Here is a 13,222-nt window from a genome sequence, read left to right on the forward strand (position 1 = left end):
AGAAATGTATTTATTCATTAAACAAATATGCACTGACTATACTACTCTTAGGTTGAAGAGGGAGGCCACTACAGGTATGGTAGAATAAGCAGAGAAAACATTTCTGAATGAAGGAAAAACACAAGTTACATAAAAACCAAGAACTATTTGCAGATCAGAGGAAACACAAGTCCACAGACCTGAAAGTATGTCAGGTTGAAACTTTGGGGAAACAGTAAGAACTTCACTGTGCATCAGAGGTGAATGGAAGTGTGGGTGGGAGACAAGAAAGCCAAGATTTTGGATTCTTTTCTCCAAGTATGATAGATAGCACTGTCGTTTGAAGAGAAAACTGACAGGATATGTTTAAAGACGCCTGCCCTGGCTACCATGTCCAGTAATAAATAGCAACACATTATGACAAATACTCAGTGCTAAACAGAGTACTTACCATTAGGTCGAACTAGGAGCACAAGTTCCCCAGAATGTCTCTCACAGCTAGCTTTAATAAATAAGACTACTTGATCATGGGTGTGTTCTGCAATATCCCGGCCATTTATGAGTACCACTTGGTCCCCTTCATTCAACCGAGGGACACAGAGGTCAGCCTGTAATTTAATATAGAAAGTGTTAAATATGAGCCCAGCATCCTGAAAATGTAAAACTTCCTTTTATAGAGTATAGAAAGAGAACTAAAATTACATATAGAAAAGCATCCATGTAAGGAAGATGGCTCAGTCAGTAAAATGCTTGCTAGATAAGCGTAAGGGCCTGAATAATACCCAGAAGGCACATAAATGTCCAGTGCTGCCATGTGGTCCTGTAATCCCAGTGTTGGGAAGGTTGAGTAGAAGAATCCCTGGAACTTGCTGGCTAACCAATATAGCCAGTCAGGGAGCACCATGCTCAGTGAGGAATACCATTTCAAAAAGTAAAGTAATAAGGTAGAGAGTGCTCTCGCTCTCGCTCTCTCTCTCTCTCTCTCTCTCTCTCTCTCTCTCTCTCTCTCTCTCTCTTTTACTTGAAAAAGCAGAAATCTAGTTTTCTTTTGAACATCCTATTTTTTTTTACAGCTTCACTGAACATTCAATTCCTTCCTCATGACCTATTTTGTCCATAGAGATTCAGATAAGAAGTATGTCACAATGCATATATACATACAGGCAGTCTTATTTTTGTACTGTTGAAGTTTATACAATTTCAGTTCCCACACCTTAAAGAGCATCAGTTTTGGAATTACATCCTCCGAATTTGAGTTTTCAGAATACACTGTGTCTTACTGCACTAATTACTCATTTGCTGCTAGTGCTTCAGTCCAAAAGTCTGTATCTGAAAACTGAGCAATGCAGCTGGAGCGATGTCTCCGTGGTTAAGAGCACTGGCTACTCTTCCAGAAACCCTAGGTTCACTTTCTAACACCCACATGGGGCTAAAAATTCCTCTGTAACTCCAGTTCTAAGTCCTCTTCTGGCTTCCACGGGTACTGCATGCATATAGTGCAAAACATACATCAGGCAAAAATTAAAATAAAATATAAATACACAAAATATATAAATAATGGGGAAATAACAAAAATAAATCTCAAAAATATCTTTAAAACGCAAGGAGGCACAGATCACACTTGTCAAAGCATATCTATCAATTGTGTATGACCAAGAAGCAAAGCATACAGCTGTGCTTATCTTTGGCTTGCAGTGGGAAATCAGAAAAGCTCAGAAAAGAAGCATGATATTCCCAGACATGACCTTTGACCTGAGAGGCAGGGATGAGTGAAGTGAGAGCACTTCTGTTGTCTGAGGCTCTAGGTAGGTATGAATAGTCAAAAGGACTCTAGTTTTTTTTTTTCCCCACAATATAATACCAAGGCTTCAAAGGACAAAAAAATGGAAGCAGATCCAAATATGGAAAAGATCATGGAAATCTGCTAATGTAAGAGGCTCATTCTGTATCATCAGTTTTATAACCTAAAATTCAAACTGACTGCGATAAAAGTTTTATAAATGATTGATGTTTTGGGCTACTGAACACATTTTGCATTTCTCAATATTTTTGTAACACACAGCACAAAAGACTTCAATGTATAGAAAATAGATCTGAAAGTTGTAAAAACAGTATAATTTTTCTAATTGACTAACAGCTCATGGCATGACTTCACTTTGCACGGCCTTCTTTAAAGTTCTGCACTACTGCATTAAGGACTGCCTGAATACTGAGAAAATCACTCAGTAATTAAGATAAAGGAGAGAGAAGAAACAGAAATAGGAATAAAAAGTCCTATGAAAACTTAGGAGCCAAATAAGCATGAAGGTGGCAGGCCAGGCAGTGAAGCAATGCTATGGCAAAGGGAAGGAGTTTATTACAAACAATTATTTCATCATTCTCAGCAAGGCAGTGTGCCTAGTGGAAAGGACACTGCTACTGCTGTAAGGTTAAGTTCATCATCCACTGCTTATGAAATGTGTGATTTTAGACAGCCAACACCCTGAAAATGCAACAAGAACTTATCCTGATTTATCATCTAGAGTTGTGAAAATAAAAATGAGTTAATTCAATAAAATGTTTTAAAATCTTAAATATTCAAATGTCAGCCTTTATCTATTATTTGTGGCTTTTGTGGCTATATTTTATTGAAGTAGATGGCAAATATTTATATGGTTGTTATGTAGGGAAAAGCACCTATGTACCAGTTTGATTCTACACTTTTATAAATGTATGTTTAGGATTCCAGCAATGAAGTAAAATGGTTGCTAAAGTACTGGGAGAAATGCTAGTTCAGCAGAATGTGCTGTCTACTACATTACTCTTGGGTAGGTAGTATGGAGGCAGAAAAGAAGAAGTGGTCTGTGTATGAGGGACACGAGTCCTCTATGAATCTTATACTATACCCATCAGCACTGATGGGAACTTGCTCGTATTTAACCTGTCTTTTGTCAGATATAAAATTTTATTTGCGTTTCTTTTTGATCTGAAACCCTAGACATTGGACAAATTTTCTAAGGAACAGACATTGATTATAAGATTTCTGTTTGTAAAGAAAATGATGTTTTTAATGTGAATTATCCATTTCTGAGGTACCCAAAACATACACACACACAAAGCCCTGGCACTGAGACACAGCCCTCAGCAGGCTGAGCAGGAGGGTCTCTAGACCCAGCCAGCTTCAGTCCACTTAGAGTGACTTCCAGGACAACTCGGGCTAAACACAGAAACCCTGTCTCAGAAAACCAACAAGACAAATAACCACAAAACTATTTCCTCTAATCATCTTTTTTTAAAAAGGTCACAACATGGAAGACTGTGGTGGTATCTCTATTAATGAGGTAATTTACAAATGACAATCTATCGATTCAATATGTTCAACAATGTTCTATAGCTTCAACATGTTCTAAATTCTATCGATATTTTTATAGCATAGTTCTACTCAACAGAAGGGAGCACGTGACCAGCAATAGCTTATAGGATTTCAGTGTCATAATTCAGATAACTAAATAGGAAGAAAAAGAAACATACCAGTAATACCATTTCTCAGAAGAAACACTGTTAATATTTTAGCATGCTACCAGATAACAACAATTAAAATTAATGATGACCAAAAATTCATTACCAGAGAAGCTTAATAATGAATAACTCCTTATTATAATGTTTTTAGCATGTGCATATTAGAATTTAAAAGTGATCCTGTATCATTCCCATTTAAAGTAATTTTAAAACAGAAAGTATTGCAACCCAGGCAGTAGCAGCACAGGCCTTTAAGCCCAGGACTCAGAAGGCAGAGGCAGGTGGCTCTCTGAGAGTTCAACTGTGGTCTACTGAGAAAGTTTCAGGACAGTTAAGGCTACACAGAGAAAGCCTGTCTCAAACTCCACTCACCCACTCACCCACTCACCTCAAAAGAAAAAAAAAGTAGGCAAATAATGAATTGCAGTAAATAAAACAGCAAATAGCAACAACAAAAATCTCAAAAAACTCCACCTTCATCTACACTTGTTGAATAAAGAGGCTTTTTTTTTTTAACAACAGTACTCTTTAGCACTGCAGGAACACTCAGAGTAATAACTTCTTTCTAAGATGTAATTCAATTAAAATTTATCTTTTCCTGCAACTTATGAAACGACATTTAACATTTATATTTAACATTTGACAAGTTGAAATTTAATGCTTTTCTTCCTTTAAGCAAACAAAATGCTTTGTTTTTATTTTATATGTTTAGGTGTTGACTGCACATAAGTATATAACCCACAAAAATGACTGATAACTTAGAGAGAGCATTGGGTTCCTTGGAACTGGAGTTACACATAGCTTTGTGCTACCATAATATGGGTTCTGAGAATTGGACAGAGGTCCTCTAGAAGAACAACCAGTGTTCTTACTTTTTAAGTATAGATTCTGGGGCAGAAGAAAAGGTTCAGTGGTTAAGAGCACTGGTTGCTCCAGGACCAAGGGATCCAATGCCATATTCCAGTCTCCTCAGGAAATGGGCACACATGTAGTATACATAAATACAGGAAGGCAAAACACTCATACACGACAAACTAATTTTTTTAAGTACATATGGGGTTGGAGAGCTGGCTTGGCAGTTAAGAGCATTTTGTTTTTGTAGAGGACTCGATTCTTAGGAGCCATATAGTGGCTCACAACTGCCCAACCTCGAGTCCCACGGGGATGCAGCACTATAGTCTGACCTCTGAGGGTCGCTCCCACACAGTCCACAGACATACGTGTACACAAACACTCATACACACAGACACATTTGACAGAGTATAGTTAGGTTTTGGGGTTTGTTGCTGCTGTTTGTAGCTCCAGTTGGTCTAGAACTCTCTTTTGCAGACCAGGCTAGGCTTGAACTCAGAGATCTGCCTGGTTCTGCTTCCTGATTGCTGGGATTAAAGGCAGGTAACCATCACACCTGTCCTTTAAAGTATATATTCTTAGAAACAGTATTTTTTAGATAAAATTTGGGATAACTTACAGGTGTTCCTGGTGCTACCCGGGACACAATTACAGGCATCTTCTGATCATACCCTCCCTGGAAAATAGGAAAATAAAAAGTCAAATACTACCAAACTAAGAACATCTTAATATAAAAACTAAATACAACATATATTCGGGATTACCTTTACATTGAATCCAAACCTTCCATTCTCATCAGGTTTCATTTTGATTAGAACAAGGTTATCATGTGGAATGCCACCATTAGGCTTGAAAAGACAAAAGTAAATTTGAGAATATGAACACATTATATAATTCATCTGCTTGTGTGATCTATGTATGGAGAGTTGATACCCTAAGCAGGTGTTGGCTGTGAGGAGAACAGTCTCTTGGCCTAATAACTGGCATGCCATTCTCTCATTTCTCCCTCCATTGTAGTAGAACAACACTGGCAAGCGGCAAAGGGAGATGGTGATCTCCTTTCCCTCTAAATCTGTGTAATACCACTCAGGGTTTACACCCACCATTCCATAACGAAGCTAACAACAAGAAATATTTTCCCATGACTAAATCCAGTATTCTGTCTCAATCCTGGTCTTACCTGAACGTTCTGTAGCACTGGACAAAGTGCTCCCTTTCCACTGGGCTTCTTTATCATACGATGTGGCCTACTTTTCCTTCTACCTTTTTGCTGCATATTCTCAGTCTCCCTTCATCTCTCTTATTCGTACAATTTGTTTCTATGGCCTTTATTTGGATAGCTACATATATTTCTGGATGATTCCCTTTATTGTGTTTTTAAAAATATATACCTTCTATCATGAAAGTACAAGTTCAGTAACCATAAATATATCCAGGTATAAGACACACATAAACATTACCATAGAGTTAGTATAAAAGTTGCCATCTTTGGCAAAAATTCTGATCTCCTTTGATTAAACCAATTGTAGTGGAACAGTATACATGAGAAAACAGAATGCGTTCAACTTTTGGTAATGGGAGAAACTCTGAGGAAATAAACGAAAAGGCAGGGAGTACAGTAATCACTGGAGACCTTCAACACCAGGTGCTGATGCGTCTTATGGACTTTCCCCTTTACATCTTATTTCATTTTCCAGTGTTCCTTTAAATTTCCTGAAACATATCTGCCTGTGACTATGCTTGCATTTTTAGGAACACGGTGTATTCTAATGATAAGCTGATAACCTCACTTGTGGTTTACAATTGTCTTAAGAAAGCAATAAGATTGAAAAGCCGTTAGGATTTTAACAATCATTTTATTATATAAAGCATATTCAATATAAGCAAAAGTTATTATTTTATAAAATATAGACTGAACATATAGCATTACAATCTGTACTCAATTTAAAATTTTTAGGAATATCTCTATATTAAGATATTACATAGTAAATTATTTACTGAATTATTAGCACTTCATCTAAAAACATATGTTTATTATGTATACTACATTTACACCAATTTGTTAAGACATTAACTCTTAAAGCAATGGGGACCTTACAAATGAAAAAAAAAAGGTAACACCAAAATGGTATAAATCATGGTTAAAGAATCAGAAGAAAAAGACAAAGTATTATAATTTACTACTGAAACATGCTACAGTTGAATAGAAATTAAAATGGATTCAGAATTTTAAAAGTTCAAAGCAAAGCTACTTACAGTGGACTTTTCAGGGGAAGAGGGCACATCAAAGGATTCATTAGTATGGTTGACTAGATCTTGCTGAGAATGTGAAAAATGAATTTGGTTCCAACTGTTTTTCTTAGATTGTTTGGGTGGTAAAGCTGGAGGCTGCCCATCTTCAGGGGTCTCTTGTGATCTAGGTAAGAAAAGTGGTTAGAAGTAAATATTTTTCTGAATCATCTGATGGAAATACCTTATTCTAAATTAGGTAAAGCAACTAGATACCAACTATGTCTAATGTGTAGACTTTTAAGTGTTGTATTTACTTGGAAATGCATCTAATAAAGAATTTATCTTTAAAGTAGTAGATCTGGTTTGTTTTTTGTTTGTTTGTTTTTTGTTTGTTTGTTTGTTTGTTTGTAAAATCTCAAACCAACAGTTATAGAATGGCTTAGAGATTCCTATGGAGATATCTGTTACTTGGCTACAAGCTGAGGAGCAGCTTCCAGGTCATGGGACGGCTCCATGCAAGCTTCCAAAGGGAGAAGACAACCAGCAGCCTACCCAGCTAGAGCACCTATGAACAAGCAGCAGCAAGGCTGTAGTGGCACATCCACCTTAGTGCTGATGAATGCCCTCTAACTGCACTGAGGATCTACTCAACTGATACAGGAAACCCAGGGACAGGGAACTCATGGACCTTGGAGAAGACCCTACAACCACTACTATGATAAACTAGCACCATACCTAAGAACACTCTACGGATGTCCTTATTCTCACCCATCATCAAGGAACTCTGCCCAACAGATGAAGACTATTACAGAAAACTTAACCAATCAAAATGCAGAGTTGTGGAACCTAACCTCAATGGATACATTTAAATAATAATTCCTGCATTTAAGGCTCAGGGAACATTGGAGAAGAGTGGGTAGAAAGAAGCAGAGAGGATCAAAGTGTGTCCTGTGAGACTGTATCTCCTAGTAAAATCAGAAACCTAACAAAGTCTCAGCAGCATGGTTATCTACACATGAGGTGAACAAGGACAACAGACATCCAAAGTAGGTGGAGGAAAGCTTTCAAGCACTGAACCTTTAAAAAACCTTATAATGGTTCTTTGTGAATCATACACTCAATTTTGTTTGGTTTGGTTTTTAACTGTACAAGGCCTGAACTTTACCCAAAGAACTACGAAAAGCAAAGAGTAGGAGAAATACTCTTCCACAGAAGAATATACCAATTAGTTATCCAGTACCAAGTGGTCAGGCCAGCCTTGAAAGCACAGAAACCAGGAACAGAAAGTGCAGGCTATGAACAAACATACACACATGTATGTACATGTATGAATGCATTTAACAACAATTAATGAAAAAATAGGCTAGGAATTCAGAAGAGAACAAGTAAAGGAGTATTGGAAGGTTTTTAGGGATGGCAGGGGAAATGGTGTACTTATAACGTCAAAAAGAAAAGGAAAAACCCTTAGATTTGGGTGTTGAACATAAAAAAACAAGAGATTAGAATATTGAAATAATCAGTGCGAAGAAAAAATTCATGGAATCCTGCCAGGTGTTAAGGCGAGAAAATAGCAATTTACAAGTATTAAAAAGCATAACCTTTAATTTATGGCAACAGGAATTGATAGCTAGGAATTCAGGAGTAATTTCAAGGTAGAAATTATAACTTTTAAAAGCAAACAGTCTATTTCCACAAAGGTCAGAAGGGAGAACCAGTGGTTCAACTCCTATCCTACTATGCTAGCATCGATGAAAATCATCTTGGGAGAAAGTCAGTTGGAACAGAATGTTTTTCCCATTTTTAAATGAGCATAGATTAATAACTGGATAAAACTGTTATGTCATTCTTATATAGACCATGTATACTATGCACTTTTGTTGCATGTGATCGCCACTATTCTCTTCTGTCCTAACATCCTCCTTGCTGCCTTTGGTCCTGTTTCTCATCCTTTTAAATTTAGATTCCACCCACAGCAGAAAACTTAGTTTTCTGAGACTGGCTTATTTAACATCATGAACTCTAGTTCTATCCAAATCCCTGAAAACAACATGATTTCATTTTTTCTATGTTTGAATAATAAATATTTCATTGTAACTATATTCTACATTTTCTTCACCCATTCTGATTGGCGGCTTGGCTGATCCATAATTTAGCAATTATGTATACCCCCAGTAAAGGTGGCAAAGTACTTATCATTAGTGTAGGATGACTTCGATTCCCAGGAGTATTAAAGATGGATCATATTGATAGTTTTCATTTTTTTTTTAGGAGCATCTATTCTGACTTCTGTAGCCATTAACGGTGTACAAGGATTCTTTTTATGCAACCTTCAACATCACTGTTAACACTTATCCTTTGTTTGGTGGGTTTTGGTTTTGGAGACAGGGTTTCTTTCTCTGTGTAACTCTGGCTGTCCTGGAATTCGCTCTGTAGACCAGTCTGTCCTGCCTCTGCCTCCTGGGCGCCTGGGTTAAAGGTATGCAGCACCACACCTAGCTGTTTGCTGTTTTCTTATGATACCTATTCTGAGTGGGATAAAATCTCAATGGAGTTTTGGTTTGTAGTTCCCTGGTGGCTAAATATGTTGTTGAACATTTTTGTCATGTGTTTATCAGTCACTTTTATGCTATAAAAAAATTAAAGTAGCAACTTTATTTAAAGCAAGGAGCTAGGTTAGATGATGATCAAGAGTTAAAAAAGGCCACAAGTCAGGGTACTGGCAGGCCTGCACTTCTTTTTGAGAATTATTTGCTAGGTTTATCTGCCCACTCATTACTGGATTATTTATTCCTTTGTTTTTAAGTTGTTTGGGTTCCTTACGTGTTCGAAATGCTAATCTGTTCAATAAATACCTGCAAAGATTTTCCTCCTACCCTGTAGACTGTCTCTCTTTACTCTGAAAATTGTTTCATTTGTTGTATAGACCTCATAATTTGATGCAATTCCATGTGTCAATTTTGGCTGTCCTACTTTCTGAGCTACTGGAGTGCTACTCAAAAGCTTGCTGTCCATATTGCTGTCTTGAAGTTCTTCCCATTTGTTGTCCTCTATTAGGTCCAGGTCTTCCATTAAGGTTGTCGAGTTGATTTTGCACAGGTTGAGACCAAGAAAATTAGATTCAGTCTTTTACATGTGAATTTCCAGGTTTCCCAGACTGATAAAAATGACTGGCTTTTTCTTTATTTGCTTTGGTTTCTTAAAGACAGGTCTGTACTGTGTAGTCCTGGCTTTCCTGGAACTCACTCTTTAGCCAGACTTTCCTTGAACTCAACAAAGAGATCTGCCTGTTGCTGTTTCCTGAGTGCTGGGGTTAAAGGTGTATTAAAGGTTTTTACCCTTTAAAAAATTCTTTTTAAAATATACTATTTTACTTTTCACGTGTAAGTATTTTATCTGCATGTATGTATGTATGAAACTGAAATAACTAGTGTGATGGTTTGTATATGCTTAGCCCAGGGAGTGGCCCTATTAGGAGGTGTGGGCCTGTTGGAGTAGGTATGTCACTGTGGGTGTAGGCTTATGATCCTCATCCTAGCTGCCTGGAAGGCAGTCTTCCACTAGCAGCCTTCAGATGAAGATGTAGAACTCATAGCTCTGCCTGCACCATGCCCGCCTAGATGCTGCAAAGCTCCCTCCTTGACGATCATGGACTGAACCTCTGAACCTGTAAGCTAGCCCCAATTAAATGTTGTCCTTTATAAGACTTCCCTTGATCATTGTGTCTGTTTACAGCAGTAAAACCCTAACTAAGACAGCTAGAGTGACCTTGAATATATATTCTTTCCATTGGCAGTAGAGACAAGAACTTCTTCAGAAGCTGTCTGCTAGAAACCCTGTAGTTCTGGGATGGAGGGAGAGGTTTAAAATTGGGTAGTGTGACTTAATGGATGCACGAAAAAGTTTGTGCTAAGAAAAAAGTCATGACAGCCTATGCTTTCCACCAGGGCAGATCATAAACATGCCTGCCCCTCTGAAGACTCCACAGTCTGAAGGCCTCCCAGGAGATCTGCTCCATCCAGGGGAACAGGTAAGGAACACTCCCAAATAACCTCAGAGGCTTGGATCACCAAGGAGCCCAGCAGACTCAGAACCCATACCCTCTTTTCAAAATCCACCTCTATTCCTGCCTGTGCCTTTCTCCAGGGCAGATCATCAGTGTGCCTGCCCCTCTGAAAAACCCCACAGTTTGAAGGCCTCCCAGGAGATCTGCTGCAGCCAGGGCTACAGGTCTTGAAGGCTCCAGGCAGAGACACCCAGAGTTAACACCAGAGATAACCAGATGGCGAGAGGCAAGCACAAGATCATAAACAACAGAAGCCAATATATTTTGGCACCATCAGAACACAGTTCTCCCACCATAGCAAGTCCTGGATACCCCAACACACCTGAAAACCAGGATTCTCAACTAAAATCCTATCTCATGAAGATTATAGAGTCTTTTAAAGAGGACATAAATAACTCACTGAAAGAAAGACATGAGAAACAGGTAAACAGGTAGAAGCCCTGAAAGAGGAAAACAAATAAATCCCTTAAAGAACTACAGGAAAACAAACAGGTGAAAGAATTGAAAAAAAGCAGTTCAAGACCTAAAAGTGGAAATAGAAACAATAAAGAAAACAAATAAAATCATTGAAATGGAAAACCTAGGAAAGAGTTCAGGAACTACAGATACAAGAATTAACAACAGAATACAAGAGTTATAAGAGAGAATCTCAGGCTGGAAAAATTCTTCCAAGCAAATGCTCCCAAAAACTAAGGTGGAGCTGCCATCCTAATATCCAATAAAATAAACTTTCAATCAAAAGTCATTAAGCAAGACGGGGAAAGGACAATTCATGTTCATGAAAGGAAAAATCCACCAAGAGAAAGTCTCAGTTCTGATCACCTATACCCCAAATGTAAGGGTACCCACATTCATAAAAGAAACCTTACTAAAACTCAAAGCACACATTGAACCCCATACAATAACAGTGGGAGACTTCAACACCTCACTCTTATCAATGGACAGGTCATTCAAAAAGAAAGTAAACAGACACAGTGAAACTAATAGAGGTTATGAACCAAATAGATTTAACTGATATATACAAAACATTTCACCCTAAAACAAACCATCTTCTCAGCACCTCATGTTACCTTCTCCAAAAGTTACCATATAATCAGTCACAAAATAAGCCTCAACAGGTACAAGAAGATTAAAATAATCCCATGCGTCCTATCCGATCACCCAGACTAAGGCTGGCCTTCAAAACAACAAAACCAACAGACAACCCACATACCCGCGGAAGTCAACAACTCTACTCAATGATAACCTGGTCAGGTTCTGGCCACCAGGTAGAGAAGACTTATGAGACAAGACAATAAACGACAAGGGGACTGTGGCAAGTCAGCTGTGGCAGTTGGCACTGCCCACTCTTAAACTCTTTCCCTAGAACAGGAAGGAGGCCATTGAGAAATATCTCAGTTTGAAAATTCACCCCTGAGATCTCTAGAATGAAAAGAAGCCAACACACCCAAGAAGAGTAGACAGCAGGATATAGGCAAACTCAGGGCTGAAATAGAAACAAAGAGAAAGATACAAAGAATCAACAAAACCAAAAGCTGTTTTGGTTTTTTTTTATTTGTTTGCTTGTTTGTTTTCTTTGATAAAATCAACAAGATAGATTAAAACCATAGCCAAACTAACTAAGGGGCCCAGAGGTCCAAATCAACAAAATCAGAAGTGAAAGGGAGACATAACAACAGAAACTGAGAAAATTCAAAAATCATCGGATCTTACCAAAGCCTATACTCAACAAAACTAGAAAATCTAGAGGAAATGAATAATTTTCTAGACAGATATCACTTAAAAAAGTTAAATCAAGAGCAGATAAACTATCTTTTTTTTTTAAGATTTATTTATTTTATGCATATGAGTACACTGTAGCTGTCTTCAGACACACCAGAAAAGGGCATCAGATCCCATTACAGATGGTTGTGAGCCACCATGTGGTTGCTGGGAATTGACCTAGGCCTCTGGAAGAGCAGTCAGTGCTCTTACCCACTGAGCCATCTCTCCAGTCCCCGCAGGTAAACTATCTAAACAGGCCCATATCATACCCTAAGGAAATAGAAAAAGTCATTAAAAACCTCCAGTCAAAATAAGCCCAGGACCATATGGTTTTAGTGCCCAATTCTACAAGACCTTCAAAGAAGAGCTAATACCAACACACCTCAAACTATTCCATAAAATAAAAACAGAAGTAACACTACCTAATTCATTCTATGAAGCCTCAATTACTTTTGATTACTAAACCACACAGAGACAGAACAAAGAAAGAATTTCAGAACAATTTTCCATATGAATACCAATGCAAAAATGCTAGCAATAAAATTCTAGCAAACTGAATCTAAGAACATCTCAAAAACACCAGTCACCAGGATCAAGTGGGCTTCGTGCCAGGGATGCAAGATTGGTTCACCATATAAAATTCATTAACATAATCCACTATATAAGCAAAATCACATGATCATCTTACTAGAGGCTGATAAAGCCTACAAAATACAATACCTCTTCTTGTTAAAAGTATTAGAGATATCAGAATTCAAGGTCCATATGTAAACATGATAAAAGCAGTCTATAGCAAATGAACAGCCCTTATCAAATTAAATGGAGAGATACTTG

General features: G+C 37.8%; 1 protein-coding gene across 9 annotated transcripts in view; it reads right to left on the bottom strand.

The window, feature by feature from the left end:
- Positions 1–13,222, bottom strand: part of Ptpn4 (protein tyrosine phosphatase, non-receptor type 4) — a 180,150-nt gene that overhangs the window by 34,898 nt on the left and 132,030 nt on the right. For all 9 annotated transcript variants that reach the window (NM_001100479.3, XM_063272020.1, XM_017598667.3 and 6 more), the window contains 4 exons: positions 6,586–6,745; positions 5,094–5,177; positions 4,949–5,005; positions 431–587 (listed from right to left, as the gene is read on the bottom strand). In NM_001100479.3, coding sequence (NP_001093949.1) covers positions 431–587; positions 4,949–5,005; positions 5,094–5,177; positions 6,586–6,745 — 458 coding nt within the window. The remainder of the gene's footprint in view (positions 1–430; positions 588–4,948; positions 5,006–5,093; positions 5,178–6,585; positions 6,746–13,222) is intronic.

Source organism: Rattus norvegicus, chromosome 13 (genome assembly GCF_036323735.1).
Source record: "Rattus norvegicus strain BN/NHsdMcwi chromosome 13, GRCr8, whole genome shotgun sequence".
Lineage (NCBI taxonomy): Eukaryota > Metazoa > Chordata > Mammalia > Rodentia > Muridae > Rattus > Rattus norvegicus.